This window comes from Polypterus senegalus, chromosome 4, assembly GCF_016835505.1.
Source record: "Polypterus senegalus isolate Bchr_013 chromosome 4, ASM1683550v1, whole genome shotgun sequence".
NCBI lineage: Eukaryota > Metazoa > Chordata > Cladistia > Polypteriformes > Polypteridae > Polypterus > Polypterus senegalus.
This window is the reverse complement of record NC_053157.1, coordinates 207,205,118-207,224,469: the sequence shown is the minus strand read 5'-3', so window position 1 is coordinate 207,224,469 and position 19,352 is coordinate 207,205,118. Positions and strand designations below refer to the sequence as shown.

Genomic DNA, 19,352 nt, shown 5'->3' with positions numbered 1-19,352 from the left:
TTTTTTAAAGATTTCTGCAAAGGAAGCATTTTCTAAAAGTCAAAGACTTAAAACAAACATGTAAGGTGTTTCTTTATAAACTGTGTAAAATTGTTCATTGCATAAACTATTTCAAAATTTAAAACAATATAATCCATACTTAAACAAATAATAACTTTGAACTATGTGCTAAGGAAGTGAAACAAAGAAATGTGAAACAGAATTCATTTTCAATCTGAATTACTCTTGAATCTCTGCTGAATGAACTATTCTATTTCAAAATTGAAAGAATTAGAGATTAGTCTAAAGCCTAATAAACAAATAGATGTTTAAAGTGCTGTCTCCGATTAAAAATAACACTGTCTTAACTAAGTTTGTAAATAGTATATGTGTGTGTCTGTGTGCGTATCTTATACCGAAACTGCATATCTGATAATACCTCTGGCTAGGAGTGATGTATACAATTTGATCTTGCACACTTTCAAATGTCTGATGTTTCCAGAAATAAGTCTTTTTTTTTTTAAATCTCAAAGCTGCACTACAGTCCACTAAAAAGGTCATCATCATCTGAAGAAGCAATAAGATTATAAGAGCTGTTCATATTCACCACTGGCCTGAAGCTCTTGCCAGCTGACTGAAGTGGAGCTACAGTGGCTTTGACTCTGTTCTGATTCTGACGGTTGGGCTGCCAAGGGAAAAAAAAAAAGTTACCATATACAAATAAAACTTAGAATCAATCATTTAATTTTTCTTTTTTCATGCTTTTGGGATGGCAAGATGGCGCATTGGTAGTGCTGCTGCCTCACAGCAAGGAGACTAATGCTAAATTTGTTTGTGTGTGTTCAACCTGTGATGGACTGGCACTCCGCCAAGGGATTGGTCCTATCTTTTGGGCCTGTTGCTTGCTGGGATAGCTTCCAGATTCCCCACACCCTGCCCTGAATAAGCAGGTTAAGAAAATGTACGGATTCATGCTTTTTAAACTCACATAATATAACTTGATATTCTCAAACTCACGTAAACCAGTTCAGAGCCACAGGGGTCAACAGCCACTGCCTCCAGCACTAGGTTCAGTACAGGAAACATCCAGCACTAGGTTCAGTACAGGAAACAGTCTGTTGTTACAGGGCCCACTCACATACAGGGAATACTTTGTAAATGCCAATTATCCTAACCTGCACATCTTTGTGTCAGTGCTACAGAGGGTAAACTGGAGCACTCTAAAGGGGTGGTATTGGGGCGGGTATACAAAATCCCAAGCAGACAATAATTTGTTCACCATTCTAAGCCAGGAGAAGGGATCTGTGAAGCAACAGCACTAATGACTGTGCTAACATGGCACTTGTTTTCTAACTTCTAAACTACTTAAATATTCTTTTTAAAAGAGTTTTTTTTAACAGTGTTAATTCAGGCAAATTTTATAAATGATGGAACATGCATCTTCATCTATAGGTTGCCATATACAAACCAACATCATGCAACATATTTTAAATAAAAGCAAAATATTTCTGGCAGCCATTAATTTGTAATTATATTTCATTTCTTCCACAGACAACATGAAGAATGGGTCTGCTCTCTTATCTTTAGCAAAGTCAGAAGTTTTTTTTTATTTTTTATAAATCTTGTCTGTGAGAGGGGTTGTTGCTGCTGTTTGATGTAATATTTCTTAAGTTTTTCTGAAAATCTAAATTTCCCCATTGGGAAAAATAAAGTATGAGTATTGCTAATCCAAACTTCCAAAGTCTGAAGTGCTTCAAAATCCTAAACTTTTTGAATGTTGACATGACATCATAAGTGGGCAATTCCAAACTAGAGGTCTCTTTAATACAATGTTGCTTGGATTAAAGCATGTACAGTGATCCCTTGCTATATCGCACTTCGACTTTCGCGGCTTCACTCCATCGCGATTTTTAAATGTAAGCGTATCTAAATATATATCACGGATTTTTCGCTGGTTCGCAGATTTATGCGGACAATGGGTCTTTTAAAACTAGAATTACCAGAGCCTACGAAAAAACTCGTAAATCCATCCCACCTTAAATCGCTTCTTAAAATCGTTCACAGCTCTCCACCAGCATCTTTTGTCATCTAAATGTGCTGATAAAATTAGGCTGCAAGCAGCCGGCTATTCCATCCCCCCACCGACTTAGAACGTGCACAAACTTCTCCCAGCTCATGCCTTGATTGATTTTCTGGGAGTGAAGTGGAGTTTTAGAGTGGAAATAATAGATTGTTGTTTGGAACACACGCATTTCATGTGTGTTCCGTTTCTACAGTAATCTGTGTAAACACATTTTTACAACAGAAACGTTTTTCATATTCTAGTAGTAAATGACAAAATGTAGACTTAAACTATATAATGTATTAAGCTTGAAGTCCAAATACCCAAGAAACACTTTCACAAAAGGTACAAATTTAATACAACAATTGCGCTTTTATTCAAAAATATAACTGCAGAAACTAAAAGCCGCCTTAACATGCGACATTGACAGCCATTTATTATGACTGCCTCTGTGGCGCAATAGAATCAGCTGCCAACTGGGAATCACAAGGTCGCGAGTTCAATCCTGCACCACTCCATTTTGAGAAGTAAACTGCTCTTAGTCTTACTATTTTAGAATAAAAACATACATTTGATTTCAGTCTGTAACAGCCGGTGTAATTTATGATTGTCATAATAAACAGGTTTCAATGTCGCATGTTAAGGCGGCGTTTTGTTTCTGCAGTTGCACTTTAGAATAAAAGCGCATTTGTTCTGTTATATTTGTACCTTTTGTGAATGTGTTTCTTTGATATTTGCACTTCAGGCTTCATACATTATATAGTTTATGTCTACATTTTGTCATTTACTACTAGATTATGAAAAACGTTTCTGTTTTAAAAATGTGTTTACACATTACTGTAGAAACGGAATAGACATGAAATGCATGTGTTTCAAATAAGGACCTATTATTTCCACTCTAAAACTCCACTTCACTCCCAGAAAATCAATCAAGGCATGAGCTGGGAGAAGTTTGTGCATGTTCTAAGTCGGTGGGGGGATGGAATAGCCCGGCTGCTTGCAGCCTGATTTTATCAGCACATTTAGATGACAAAAGACGCTGGTGGAGAGCTGTGAACGATTTTAAGAAGCGATTTAAGGTGGGACGGATTTACGAGTTTTTTCGTAGGCTCTGGTAATTCTGGTGTTAATTTATGGTACATGCTTCCTCAGTTGGTTTGCCCAATTTGATTTCATACAAGGGACGCTATTGGTGGATGGCTGAGAAGCTACGCCATCAGAGTACGTATTAAATAAAACTTCTCAATGATATACGATATGCTTCCCGCGCGGTGCTTCACATACTTGAAAGCCCGAACAGCACGTATTGATTTTTGATTGTTTGCTTTTCTGTCTCTCTCACTCTCTCTGACATTCTCTGCTCCTGACGGAGGGGGTGTGAGCAGAGAGGCTGTTCGAAAACTGGCCTAGAGGATACGGACGCTCCTCTAAAAAATGCTGAAAGACTACCTTCACATTGCTCCCTTCCTTGTAGCTGCTTTGTCCAGCGGTGCTTCGCATACTTAAAAGCCCGAACAGCCCTATTGATTTTTGATTGTTTGCTTTTCTCTCTCTCTGACTCTCTCTCTCTCTCTGACATTCTCTGCTCCTGATGCGCAATCCTTTGAAGAAGAATATAAGTTTTCATTCCTTTAATTTGAGACGAAACTGTCATCTCTGTCTTGTCATGAAGCACAGTTTAAACTTTTGACTAAAGGGTGCTATTTCATGTCTAGAGGGCTCTAATAATGTTAAAAAAACGTAAACAGGTCTTCTGTGCTCTAACTGCAAAAATATTTGATTTATAAATAAAGAATCCTACTTCGAGGAAAATCATTTATCACAGTAGAGTCTGGAACGGATTAACCGTGATCAACGAGGGTTTACTGTACACCAAAGAAAATGGAAATGCATAACCAAAAAAAAAATAAATAAATATAAAACCTTGCACGCACACATTCCTAAGCAGTTCACTTTTAAAAATGTCAATCATCTTGAAAATGTGCCCACCGTGAAGCTTAGACATACGTTTGATGAGGGGGTTGGGATATAACACAAAGCAGTGAGCGCCATGAAAGAAATGACGAAAGATCAACGATTGGGTGGTTTGGGGTACTGGTGAGCCCCGCGATGCATCAGGCACTGCTAAGCAATGAAACTTATTGTCCCCTGTGAAGTGACACAATTACATGGGAGGTCAAAAGTGGTGCGCTTCAAAGGAAACAGATTGTTGCCCTGTTCCTCTTCATTCTGGACATTAATAGAATGTCACTGTTTATGGTTAACAAAAGCAGCTTCATTCTTGCAGGATGCCATTATTTCAATAGGAATTGAGTAATTTGCTCTGATTACATCAGAAACACAGGACACTGTTGCAAACTTCATTTTTATGTTGGCAAAAACATGTTATGTTTTATGTAAGTTCACCCATACCATAAGAAAACTGAATGTAGCTGTTGGTTAGTTAATGACTCCCAGCACAAAAGGCATGATGGAGTAAAGGCCAGCAGAGATATTCATGACCTGTCAGTCAGTTCTCTAACAAGTGATAACAACTGATGAAAGGAAAAAAATAATTCTTCAATGCAAATATGCAGCATTGGCCCTCACTTTTGAGAATTAACGTTATAATTTAGTAACTGTGCTATGACCAGGATTGACAATTCCTGAAAACATTTCCAGCCCATGAACAGCTCAAAAACCATAATAGCAGTCAACACAGTTTGGAGAAGGTATTCCCCACAGCCAGAACAGTGGGGAAGATTGAACATAATTCAGTTCACCATTTCTTTTGAACCAGCTCTGTCCCTCATCATTCTTTGTCAATATCATTTTGAACTTCCCATCCAAACAAAGTTTTTTTTTTTTAAATTACATTGTCTGGCTCATGCATCTCCTTTAGCCATGAAGAATTCAGTAAAATTAAAATGGCTCAGTGATATGAATTATTTCCATGAGTAATCATTTAGCTGGTTTGGTCCAAGGCATTTTGGATTAGGGATGCTCAACCTGTACTACCTATTAATTCATCTAATATCCAAAATAAATTGTAACATTTGTTGGATGCATACATTTTCTTGGGCTTGGTTTACCCTGCACTATGCTCCTGCTTTATGTGTGAGCTCAGAATTTTGAGTTGTACCTTACTTATTTATTTTGTATTTTTTTTTATTTAGTGGATGCCTTTATCCAAAATATTTTACAAGATCATTACACATTACAATTTGTTTTTGTATAGTTAAGAATACGGGTAAGTTAAGTGACTTGTCCAGGGTCACATGTTAAGCAAAAGCAGGGCTTGTACCAGCAACCTTGTAGTTCAAAGTTCATTGTTGTATACAATACAATACAATACAGTTTATTTTTGTATAGCCCAAAATCACACAGGAAGTGCCGCAATGGGCTTTAACAGGCCCTGCCTTTTGACAGCCCCCCAGCCTTGACTCTCTGAGAAGACAAGGAAAAACTCCCAAAAAAACCTTGTAGGGAAAAATGGAAGAAACCTCGGAAAGGCAGTTCAAAGAGAGACCCCTTTCCAGGTAGGTTGGGCGTGCAGTGGGTGTCAAAAGTAGGGGTCAATACAATACAATATACAGAACAGAACAATTCCTTAAGACAGCATAATAATAAAATTTTAGAAGTACGGTTTAACAGTAGATGATATGACATAATTAGGTTTGGATATTTTTAGAGTCCTGGAGACCTCATCCATCTAGCTGCCTCCCCATTTGGCCATGCCACGGCTGAAACGTTGCTCCGATGAAAGGACCCCTCTTTCCCATGATTCCTGTGATCCTCCATCAGGGATGACTTTACCATAGGCAGGCAAACAACTTGGCAGGTGGGCGTGGCACCAATGGCCACATTTGGGTACCGAGAAAAGAAACAGAATAGGTGAGGGTTAGTATTCAAATATAATTATCATGTTACTTATGTTATAGTGCTAATGACTAACAACAGAGATGCAGTATGTACAGTTAATCAGCAGCTCTAGTCAGGATATGCTAAACTGAAGTAGTGAGTCTTCAGCCGGGATTTAAAGGCTGAGACTGAAGGGCATCTCTTATGGAAGCAGGAAGACCATTCCACAGTTTAGGGGCCCTGTAACTAAAAGCTCGACCTCCCACTGTTATTTTATTAATCCTTGGAATCCTAAGCAGACCGGCATCTTGAGATCTTAATGTGCTCAGGTTTGTAAGTCATGATAAGTTCAGACAAGTAAGCGGACCTTGGCCATTTAATGCTTTATATGTTAAAAGGAGGATTTTGAAATCTGCCCTAAACTTAACTGGGAGCCAGTGTAAAGATTTAAGAACTGGGGTTATGTGTTCATATTTTCTTGTTCTTGTAATAATTCTTGCAGCGGCATTTTGGATTAACTGGAGGCTGTATAGAGAACAGTTTGAACAGCCAGTGAACACCGCATTTCAGTAGTCAATCCTACTAGAGATAAATGCATGAATTAATTTCTCACAATCCTGTTTATTTAGAAAGCGCCTTAATTTCCTAACATTTTTAAGATGGAAAAAACATGTTTTGGACGACTTTGTAATATGCGCTTTAAATGACATGCTAGAGTCAAAGATAACACCTAGATTGCGGGCTGATTCAGTAAAATTAATTGGGATTCCAACTGAGTTAAATGATGACAAAATATTGCTGTGATCAGCGTCATTCCCTCCAACAATTAACATCTCTGTTTTATCTGTATTTAAAGACAAGTAGTTCTCATTCATCCATTCCTTTAATTCACTAACACAACTAATTAAAGACAACATCGGAGAAACTTCATTTGATTTAAATGAAAGGTATAACTGGGTGTCATCTGCATACGAGTGAAAATTAACATTATGTTTCCTAATGAGAGATCCCAGTGGAAGCATGTAAAGTGAAAACAGTAAAGGTCCCAGTACTGAGCCCTGCGGGACACCATATTGAACTTCTGTGTATAATGATGGAGTACTGTCTGCACATTTCTGTACATACTGGAATCGATTTGATAAATAAGAACTGAATCAAGCGAGCACGGGGCCTGTAAGCCCAACATCGTTTTCTAGCCTGTGCAGTAAAATCGAATGGTCAATGGTGTCAAATGCTGCACTTAAGTCCAACAACATCCAGTATCCACTACACCACACTCACATCTCCTGATAAGCAATGTAATGATAAACAGAAATGTATAGGCTATAAAATCAAGTGTAACCACTATACTGAATGTATTTACAAACAAGTAAAATGGAGCATTAGACAGTTTTACAATGTAAAAAAGAGAATGGGTACATACACTGGAAGGTTTCAAATGCTCACTCAAGACTACTACAATATAAAGAAGCAGATTCATATAAGCTGTTATTCAAGCATAATAAAATACATGTTGCAAAACAAATACAAACAGATTTATGGCACATTCCAGGTCTGTCAAGAGCAAGAGATATGCGTGTATATTACCTGGGAGAAAAATGTGTAATGTATTCATATCAAACCATAAGTGAAATACATACAGCCATGAGAAAAAGTAAGCACACCCCATGAAATGTTTTTTCTTTTTTAACACATACGGAAATGTAATATAACCAACATCATACCACATTTACAATTTGCAGTCTATTGTGCAAATAAACAAAAACAAATTGTACATGTGGGAAAAGTAAGTACACTCCACCATTTACCACAGCCTCAAATACCTAAAATTAGAATCAGGTGCAAATGATTAGAACTCATTATAGAGGATGTTGAACAAACCTCTTATTTAATCCTCAGACATTCAGTCTGGTTTGCTGTTTGTTAAGTGTGTGTTATCACTATACCTACCTCAAAAGAGCCACCGCCACCATATTTTCAAAAGAATATGGGTTTTTCTGGAGCTGACATGTGACAGCATCTGTCTGACTCACTTTCAGCATATTTTCTGAATTAATGTCAGAATTAATTATTCTTGTTCTTTGGGAATATTAAGTATCTGGTTTATGGCTAGTTAGGTGTACCTAATAAAGCGGTCACTATGTATTGTGGGTCCGCGGCTCAGAAAAGGTGGCCGCTTTTAACAAATACATAATTAATTTAGCCGGCTTGTTCTCCATTTGTATGTGTGCTCCCGCAGTTGCGGGAGATAGGTGGAGTAATTGAGGCTAGACACACCTGCACGTCTGTGGTCTGTCTCAATTGCTTCATCGGATTCCTGCAGTGCACGATTAAGACTCTGTGCCCACAGAGGCATATAAGAAAGAGCCGGCACGTGACAGGGAAAATGGATCAAGAAAAACAAGAGGATGGAATAGGGAAACAGATCAGTAGAGAATGAAAAGAAGGTTAATGGAAGCAGAGAAAGAAGGCAGGAGACTGAGGGAGGTGGTGCATGTGGATGAGCAAGAGAAGGCAGGCTGCCCGGGTGGAAGTCCCTTGAGGGCTCGTGAGGATAGTGCTCAGGGGCTGATATTCACTCCAGCTGAGAGACCTGGAAGCTGGAGTGACGTAAACAATGTCAGTTGAAGCGACTCGCCAGACAGAGGTAGTGCAGCCACAGGAAAAGGAAAGACTCAGTGAGGCATCCTGCGGGGGAGCCATGGACAGCAGGGACTCGAGTGGGAGTGGGAGTCTGTGGTTGAGGGATGGTGCCCTGTCGGAAACCAGAGACAACTACAGGGGCCTGAGCCTAGGAGCAGCGCGGAAGGTTGGCTGAACTGCCAATAAAGCACCTTCCTAGGTTGCAAGGATCAGTTAAGGTTAAGCTAGGAGATGGCAGTATTAAAGAAGTGCATCAGGGATCATGTTCAGGACTGCTTCCTGCCCTGTAATTTTAACCTCACTTTTAATGGATAATTTGTCGAATTGATTTAACTTCCCCATGGGCACTGTTTTAATGGATTATGAGTTTATGAAGCACTGCACTCTGGGACACTCTTTGATGTCGAGCCATTTTAATAAAAGCACTTCTACACTATTGCACCTGCCCCATGCATTGTGGGAAAATTCTCGTCTGCCTGGATAACCCAGCTACGTTATCAACGGTGTCGGGTTCAAGAAGATCCCAAAACAGAAATGGGAGTGTGGTGCTGACCTACACCGTAGCATTCTGCAGAAATAACCATATGGATGATATGAATCCACTAATGGAGTAAGAGGCTGAAAGGACATAAGTCAGTAAAATAAGAATAACTACAGTGAGGAAGATAATGCAAAATGCAACTGAACATAAAGAGCAAATAAAATGTGAAACAAAGAAAGAATATGCCATGAACTTTGAAGAGTAGAGAAGGTAAAAGACAATAAATAGTTCATAAGTATGAACTCCAAGGAAATATAAACCACAATTCAAAAGGCAGAAGACAGAAGAATGAAATGATATCAAAATTCATAAATCAAGAATACTGCACATTTTTTAATATTTAGTGACAGGATCAAGACAAATACAAACTCTACTGTGAAGAAAGAAAGCACATGGCAGGTAATATGAAGAAGAGCTGCAGTGATAATTCAGTGTAATCAACTAATTTATGCATAAATTAATCTTATTGTATTTCCTTAATCAACTAATTGTCCGTGCACCACCCCCAGAATTGCACGCAAGCACGCTACAATGCTCTGTATGGTTCTTAAGTAGGTTAATCATGACGGTAGCTACACCTCATTTTCTATTGGACGGTTCCTCCAGATATCCAAAAGTCTCCTCTGTGTGGTAATATCTCACTAGAGAAAAAAGACAAAATAGTTGTTTGTTGTCTATGTAAAACACAAATGGTGTTCCACAATAGTACTATTTCCACGAAGGAACACCTGATGAGGAAAGGGTCTGGAACTATAGTGCAGGACAAGACATCAGTACCATAAGCAACTCACTTACACTAAATTGTCCAAACATTATTCTTAGCAATGTAAAGCTAATCAACTTAAGAAATTCATGCTGAGTACCACTGGTGCAAAACTCTTCTATTCAATAGAAGAGAGTTGCTGTCACATGCAATTTGCTTTCAGTTCTCTTATACTTTACAAACATTAAGACACATTATGCTAAACCAACTTTTTTGGATTTAGTAAAAATAAAGCTTTATCCATGACATGCAAGAAGCATCTACTGTATACTTATTTAAATTCAAGATCAATCTTTTAAATATAAATGTCTTAAAGTAAATTTCTATATATATTTATATGATCATTTAAATTGAATATAAAGACGTAAAGCACATTATTTTTTTGAGCTGGTGACGGTTCGGGTCGCTTCCACAATCCATGGTGCTTGCAGGAGCCTCTCGATCTCACAACCGTCTGTAACGTAACTGGGACCAACTGGGCAAATGAGAACGCACATTGCAAGGGGTAGGTATAAAAGTGCCACAGTGCTTTTATTATAAAAAAGGAAAAAAAATCACTGGTGCAATGCTCAAAAGTTCAATAAATAAGAAAGTGAAGTCCACGTGTTGAAAAATTCATCCTTATAATAAGTAAAGAAAAACCGAACAAACACAGCCATCAGGTCTTCAGTGTACAGTCAGACGAGTCCGGCACAACTCCATCCCCGTCTCCTTCACACTCCCACAGTCATACCTTGGATCCATGAGGAGGACTCTATCATGCTCGCACCCACTCTACACAATCCCTCCTTCACAGGTCGCATGATCAAGCTGCCTTTTCCCGACTAGCTTGTCTGGCCCGTCTCATTTTGCAACCCAATGCTGCGCTGTTCACATACAATGGGTGGTCAGTCGAGGTGCGTGGTGGTGGTATTGTTTGTTGATTTTGTTTTGGTGTACATGTGGTTGGGGGAACTGGGGAGGTGGTGTTGCTGGTGGTGTTTCGTTTGGGTTTTTTGTTCCTTTCTCCTCTCACTAATGTGCCAGCTCCTTTTAAAATGACCCTCCCAATGTTTCCAATGTAAGGAACAAATGAGGCAGCTGCCTGACTCTAGTGCTCACACGTGTCTACTCAATTCGGCATACACCTCCATTGCCAAATTAGTTCCTGGAATGAAGCGCAATCGTGCACTTACTCGCACCAGATTACAGCAAACATTTTGCGGGGCGCGCTTATTTAAAATCAGTACGTCGCCACGGACCACTCTTCAAAAAGCTTTCAAATAAAATGTGAGATTTTTATAATGGAAGTTTTGTTATTATCTGCTGTTGTCCATTGCTGGTCACCATAGGCTTAAATCTATACTAATAAAAGGCAAAGCCCTCACTGACTGACTGACTCACTGACTCATCACTAATTCTCCAACTTCCCATGTAGGTAGAAAGCTGAAATTTGGCAGGCTTATTCCTTACAGCTTACTTACAAAAGTTAAGCAGGTTTCATTTCGAAATTCTACACGTAACGGTCATAACGGTCGATAACGTCCGCCATGTTGAACTTTCTATATTATGGCCGCATCTTCACGAAATTTGGTAGGCGGCTTCCCTGCGCTAACCGAAACCGATGTACTTACTTATTTCGATGGTATGACGCCACTGTCGGCCGCCATATTGAACTTTCCAACGTCACCAATTTTCAGACTTCCCGTGTAGGTAGAAGGCTGACCCCATCTTCACGAAATTTGGTAGGTGGCTTCCCTGCGCTAACCAAAACCGATGTACATACTTATTTCGGTGGTATGACGTCACTGTCGGCCACCATATTGAATTTTAAAAACGTCACTAATTCTCCAACTTCCTGTGTAGGTAGAAGGCTGAAATTTGGAAGGCCCATTCCTTACAGCTTACTTACAAAAGTTAAGCAGGTTTCATTTCGAAATTCTACGCATAACGGTCAACAACGTCCGCCATATTGAACTTTCTTATTCATGGCCCCATCTTCACGAAATTTGGTAGGTGGCTTCCATGTGCTAACCGAAACCAATGTACATACTTATTTTGGTGGTATGATGCCACTGTCAGCTGCCATATTGAACTTTCCAACATCACTAATTCTCCAACTTTCCGTGTAGGTAGAAGGCTGAAATTTGGTACTTATTTCGGTGGTATGATGCCACTGTCGGCCGCTATATTGAACTTTTAATGGACACCGATGTATGTACTTATTTCGTTGGTATGACACCACTGTCGGCCTCCATATTGAACTTTCCAACATCACTAATTCTCCAACTTCCCGTGTAGGTAGAAGGCTGAAATTTGGCAGGCTCATTCCTTACAGCTTACTTACAAACGTTTAGCAGGTTTCATTTCGAAATTCTACGCGTAACGGTCATAACGGTCAACAACGTCCGCCATGTTGAACTTTCTTATTTACGGCCCCATCTTCACGAAATTTGGTAGGTGGCTTCCCTGCACTAACCGAAACCAATGTACGTACTTATTTTGGTGGTATGACGCCACTGTCAGCTGCCATATTGAACTTTTCAACAGTCTTTCTTACTTATGGGCCCATCTTCAAGAAATTTGGTACACGGGTTCCCAACGCTAACTGAAACCTACTTACGTACATATATACGTCCATAGCCTGCAGCTCGGTCACTAAGTGAGGTGGCGTTGGGTCCCCCATCCCAACGCCTCCCATGTTGTTGGCTGCCTGCCTATATAAGACCGTCCGTCGCTCCGGTCTCTACATTCCCTTCCTTGCTTCGCCACAAGATTCATGTCTCCCTACTGATAACTACAGCCTTTTTGTTTAATCCACGGCTTCTCCACTGTTTAATTGTTTGTTTATTACAATTATAGTTATTGTATAGGTATTTTAGACTTACTTTACATTTCTCAGGTACCCATTTCCTTTATCATTTCAACCCCCATTACCATGTCTATCGAGGTGATCACTATTGATCAAAGAACTGTCACTTACTGAGTGGTTTCCATGCCCGGAGATGGCACCTACCTTTTCCATTCTCTTTGTTACATATTACACAGCCATATCAGGCTCACTCTTGATATCCGGAGGAACATTGTGTCTTATGTACTGAATGACTGGGACAGGTTCAAGGTGTGGACTGATGATGGTACAGGAGATAATTATACTACACAGGAGCACTATAAGAGTGAAATGCTTAAGCTCTTCACCTATGGTTCTGCATGTGAGTTGATGACTGCCGCTGAATTGTTCGGTTGTCGCTTTAAAGTGTACCGAAAGAGCCAAACATTTTACAACTTTCGACAACCGCCAATGCCTCTTAAACATTTTAGATTCACAGGTGACGATTTTAGTTTTGGACACTTTGATGTTTATGAATGTTTAAACTCTCAAAAGCTGGATGTGATTTTATCGATGAAACCAGTTGTGTGCTTACAACGCTTGACAGATGCCGAATGTCACTTCAACACAACAAGTCCTGCAAATACTGTCGTAATTGAAACAAACCATAAAACTCAAACCGATTATGACAGCAGCAATCCAAGCTGTCAGATTTGAGACAAGATTACTGTTCACATGGCCAACTGTAAGTTGCATGCTCAAGAGTAAGCTCAGCGCACAGCTTCGTCATATTACAACCAAAGAGCCGAATTGACAATGTGGTATACAAAGAGATCCTTAACAAATAATTATTGGCATATTTTCCCTCAGTTTAAAAAGGTTTAATTTTCTTCTTAATAAAAATTTTAATGCAGTACTTTGCCGCTGCGAAGCGCAGGTATTTTGCTATATATATAGCTATATATATATATATATATATATATATATATATGAGACAACAACACTCATAACAGTGACAAAACAATTACATTGACAATCATGTTACGTTATTTTTAAAATGTTTCCTTTTCTTTTTCATAACTTCTTTAACACACTACTTCTCCGCTGCGAAGCGCGGGTATTTTGCTAGTTGTATAATAACTGTATGTTTTCTAAAAGACGTCAATAAATAGTAATATTTACATAAAAATGCCCACACAGTATATATAAATTATTTGTCAACAATGAAGAGACAATTAGGAGCTTCACTGGAACTATAGACTACAATTTGGCTGAGCTAGACTGCTTCAACCACTCAAAACAAAATGTTTAAAGCCTCTAGCAGAGCAAATGATTAAAAAAAAAAAAAAAGTTATGTTGGCTAGATTAATAAAAGGTAGAGAAATATGCTAACTAAAACCACATTGACTTACTAATCTCCGCACATTTATTGTGCATACACTTGTACAATGCACCCCAAGTTTTCCAGTTTTATGCGTCAAAGTAAAATTCAGTGTTTGATATAGACACAAACCTGACGAGCAGAGGCCTGCTGTACAATTCGGGAGTCTCTGATCCGTGGCTGCTGCTTGTGTGGTGTTTTAATCAATATATTTTGTAGGTGCTTATACAAGTTGCTCTTCACAGACAGTGGGTTATATGCAAGGTCCACTTCCAGTGTATCTAGTGAACTCTAAACAAACAAGACATAAAGTATTGTATAAATGTAAATATGGACACAACAGAATGGTCATTTCTAAATAAGAGTATAAAAAAAGTCACTTTCATATGGTATACCTTTCAGCTCTATACTACCTCGTTGCATAAACACTACCTTGAAAAAGTATTCATCCTTAAACATACATACATAAAAGTGTCTTTCAGCCTGTAATTTTGATGCATTACATTGAGAGATTGTGTTTAACAAATACAAATTCTTCTTTACATGAATCCTATGAAAGGATTAAATACATAAATATATTATTCATCTCTTTGGTCTATCTTAATTACTTTAAACTTTAATTACTTCTAACAGTTACAACAATCATATAGCTCTTTATTAAATTTACACATTATGATGAAACAAAATTTGCTTATTTCCCTCTTTAGCTTTGTAATGTTACTGGTTAACATTTTTGATGACTTGCCAGATTCTCAATGTCAAGAAAGCCAGGGTTCTGACTGGGCTTTCAACTGCAACTGCTTTCTTCATTATAACTTTTTGCAGTGTTCTTTTGACACATCTCTAAGAAAGACCATTGAAGCTAAAAACTTTAAGTATTGTTATTCCGGCAGAGGAGATTCATGTTTATTTTAGAATTATTCCAAATTTGTCTTTGATTGAATTGGCAGGATCCCTATAGCTTGATGCTACACCACCACACATTGCAAATGGAAAAGTATGTAACTGGAGATTAAGCAGAAACTAAAGCCAGGAAAAACTTCTTTATGCAAAGAGTTCTGGGACTCTGGAACAAGCTACCAAGAAATGTAGTTAAAGCAGAAACCCTGAAAACCTTAAGGAGAATCTGGATCAGATGTTGGGACAGCTTAGATATTAGCTAAACAAACAAGCTTGATGGACTGAATGGTCTCATGTTGTTTGTCAAATTTCTTATGTCCTTATTTTAACTGGTTGGTGTGCGGTGTTTATTTTGTGACGCATCATTTAGTATTCAAGACAAAATATTGCACTTTAGTTTATTTAGAACGTATATCTTAAAATGTATGTATATAATACACAATAGGAGACACACTACCACACTCTGTGGAATGCTTAAACATCATATTTATGTGCAGGTACCAACTTACAAAACTCACTGATAAACACATTTGGTTTGGCAGCGATTTCCCTAAGAGGTAGTCTTATTATTTGGCTTGCCATGTCAGGCCAGGTAAGGTTGGGAACACTCACTGGTATAGCATATTGACGCACCTACCACATGACAAAACAGCTCGGCATCCTGGTTGGCAGCTCCCTAGGCAGACACGCAGTCCAGCCCCACTCTCTGGACTGGACCATCTATCTGCCACAGCTAGGTGTTATTTGGGCATCCCCTGGACTGGTCCAGTCACTCAGGTCTTCAACAATGAGAATTCTGAGAGCCAGATCACCCTCGAGGGAATCACGCTACATGGCAATAGTGTCACAACTGACGCTACCTCACAATGCAGGTAATGTGCCTCATTCGGGACCCCATGAGCAACCGCCCATTCGACAAAAGTCGAACCATTAGTACCCAAGGATTCTCCGAAGAGACACAGTACCAAAGGAGTTCAGTCTTCATCTCAGGTCATTGGAGAGCGTCCATGTCTTGCAAACCAAGAAGCACCAGGACTCTAAAGACTTGGACCTTTGTGCTTTTGCAAAGATATCAGGAGCACCACCCATCCCTTTCCAGCGACCTCATGACCCACTATGCTCTCCCAATCTGTCTACTGATTTCATAGGAAGAGTCACCAGAGACATGAATGTTGCTGCCAAGGTAAGTAAACCTCTTGACAAGTTCAACACACTGCTGATAGCTGTGCCTAAGAGGACTGGATCTTGGTTTTTATCCAGGACACTCGCAAGCCCAGACACTCAGATTCCTCGCTGAGTGTCTCTACAGCTTGGATCAGAGCCTCCATTGACTCCACAAAGATCACAGCATATTCTGTAGACACTGCAGTTTTGCAAAAGCCTCCAGCAACTGCCCATGAGAATATGATCAATCTCCACCATATCACCAGTACTGGAGTACAAAGTCCAACAATGCGGCTCAGGGTGCTGGAACCAGGATCCAGCAATTCGCAGCCCCTGACCTTTTGCAAAGTCATGGAACATGGAGCCACTTTCACCACGGTCACCAGGCCCATTGGGGACCGAGACGATCCTCATAGCCAGCCCTGTCAGTGCCAGTGGCTGCACTGAAGTCACCCATGACCAGAGGAATGTCACCTCGTGGGCAACCATCAACCACCGAGGAAAGCTGCGAATAAAATGTCTCCCTCACCGAGACATCACTCACCATGGTCGGAGCATACACTGAGACAGCAGACAAGGCACCCAGGGAGTGCCGTAATTTGCTTTTTTGCTGATGACATTGTGTTCTGTAAAACCAGAAAGAAGGAAGTAGAAAGAAAGTTGAGAAATAATGGACAAGGGCTTTAGAAGATAGTGGATTAAAGACAGAAGACAGAATATTTCAGATTTAATAACTACCAGGATTCAGAGGTTATCCTGCACGGAGAGCTATTGAAGAGTGGATAAGTTTTAATATCTAGGATCAGTGGTAACCCAAGATGAAGAATTAGATCCAGAAATAACCCACAGAGTGCAGAGTACTGTAGATGGAACATTTGGAAGGAGGTATCCGGAGTATCGTGTGATCGAAGAATTAAGGCAAAGGTTAAAGTTAAGGATTTTAAGACAGTGGTAAGGCCAGCAATGATGTATGGAGCTGAGACATGGGCAGTAAAGGGAGCAGAGGGGAAGATGGATATGGCAGAAAAGAGAATGTTGAGATGCATGTGTGGAGGTGCAAAAAATTACAAAAAAAAAACAAACAACAAAGAAAAGATACAAGACAATCTGATGTACAAAAAGTGATAAAGCTCTCTAAGAAAGCAATAAAGGCAATAAATATGTGGAAAGAACAGTAATTAAAATGGAAGAACAGGGGAGAGCGAGAGAGGCTGAAGCAGAGGAGGATGGACAAAGTATAGGAAGATTTGAAGGAAAATGGTTTGATTTGGGAGGAGATGCAGCACTGAGCTGCATGGAAAATAATATTAAGGCACATCAACCCCACACAGTAATGAAAAAAGGTGAAGAGAAGGAAGAAGAAGACTGTTTCAACTCATTAAGCAACTGATGACATTATTAGAAATATCTTTCAGTTTATTTGATCAATACAGAAAAGTCTGATTATTATACAAATTTCTAAATTACTGAACATCTACTAAAAATAAAAAGGATAAAGCAGAATTAGTCTCCACACTGGGCCCTGAGACAGAACATATTGAAATACTGACATGAGTGGAGGAGTAATGTCATAAACCTAGTGAGTATATGATTATTTCAAAAGGGAGCAAATGTATTGAATGTTGTTTTTATTTTGCAACTAGACAAAAGCAGATTCCTTCATCAATCTGACAGAGGTTGTGTCATTGGACATCAGCTTGATGGTAAGTTTTTAACTACTCTATCTTTAGGCTAAGACAAAAGTGTCTCAAAAGACAATTCTATGCTGTTTTTGCCCCTCAGTGGAAGAACTCCAGACTACTCTGCACATTTCCTATGAGGCTTACAAAACTTCTTAACCAGCTAAATGGCTCCTCAATACTGGAAAAATAACAGCATTCTACAAAGATATTCCTGGAAAGGTAATTAAGCCCAAAATTATCATTTATAAACTGCTAACCACTTTCCAAAATTTTAGTATTTAAAAGTCCCAAAAGGCAATCTTTGAGAAGCAAGGTCAATACTGCATCAAATGTGCCACCACCCCCTTCAGGAAACTGCACCATTGGATGATCAGGAGTTGTATTCTTAACTATGGCAGCTAGACAGATGCAGGTAGCAATGATATCTATTGCTGGTGCCTGGAACAACTGAACAAGTTAATCAGTGAAGCTTATTTCCAGTATGATTTCTTGACCAATTCCAGTGTCCTCACCAAGGTAGAAAAAAAAAACTACAATGAAGTCATTATTCTATAGAATCAAATTCCATTGGATATGTCTCTGCATCAGAAATCCATGTCGTCTGTCTCACTAGACAAGTCCTCCAAGTTCTGATCTCAGCCGAGATAAAAAAAAAAAAAATCTCAGGATAGTGAAATGAAGCAGGTTCAAAGACACTCTCATAATCTACCTAGCAAAAGTTTGATCAAGATTACTAACCATGAAACAGCATTAGTCATCAAGTTGGATTTCATTTTAACAAACACTGTCTCTCTGATGAGAACATAAAACATGACAAAGGAATGACAGCGGATAACCCAGATTTACAAACACATCCTCAATTGCCATTCTCACAGTCCCAGCCTCTAAGGCCTGTTGAATGGACTCAACAGCTTTTTAAGGGAACATACAGTGGTGTGAAAAACTATTTGCCCCCTTCCTGATTTCTTATTCTTTTGCATGTTTGTCACACAAAATGTTTCTGATCATCAAACACATTTAACCATTAGTCAAATATAACACAAGTAAACACAAAATGCAGTTTTTAAATGATGGTTTTTATTATTTAGGGAGAAAAAATCCAAACCTACATGGCCCTGTGTGAAAAAGTAATTGCCCCCTGAACCTAATAACTGGTTGGGCCACCCTTAGCAGCAATAACTGCAATCAAGCGTTTTTGATAACTTGCAATAAGTCTTTTACAGTGCTCTGGAGGAATTTTGGCCCACTCATCTTTGCAGTATTGTTGTAATTCCGCTTTATTTGAGGGTTTTCTAGCATGAACCGCCTTTGAAAGGTAATGCCATAGCATCTCAATTGGATTCAGGTCAGGACTTTGACTAGGCCACTCCAAAGTCTTCATTTTGTTTTTCTTCAGCCATTCAGAGGTGGATTTGCTGGTGTGTTTTGGGTCATTGTCTTGTTGCAGCACCCAAGATCGCTTCAGCTTGAGTTGACGAACAGATGGCCAGACATTCTCCTTCAGGATTTTTTGGTAGACAGTAGAATTCATGGTTCCATCTATCACAGCAAGCCTTCCAGGTCCTGAAGCAGCGAAACAACCCCAGAC

At 39.2% G+C, this 19,352-nt stretch overlaps 1 protein-coding gene across 1 annotated transcript in view; it reads right to left on the bottom strand.

Annotated features, from left to right (window-relative positions):
- Positions 1 to 517: 517 nt before the first annotated feature.
- The window catches only part of LOC120528790 (meiosis 1 associated protein), a 131,513-nt gene continuing 112,678 nt past the window's right edge, over positions 518 to 19,352 (bottom strand). The window contains exons 7-8 of the mRNA XM_039752918.1: positions 14,151 to 14,309; positions 518 to 664 (exon numbers count right to left, since the gene is read on the bottom strand). Coding sequence (XP_039608852.1) covers positions 518 to 664; positions 14,151 to 14,309 — 306 coding nt within the window. The remainder of the gene's footprint in view (positions 665 to 14,150; positions 14,310 to 19,352) is intronic.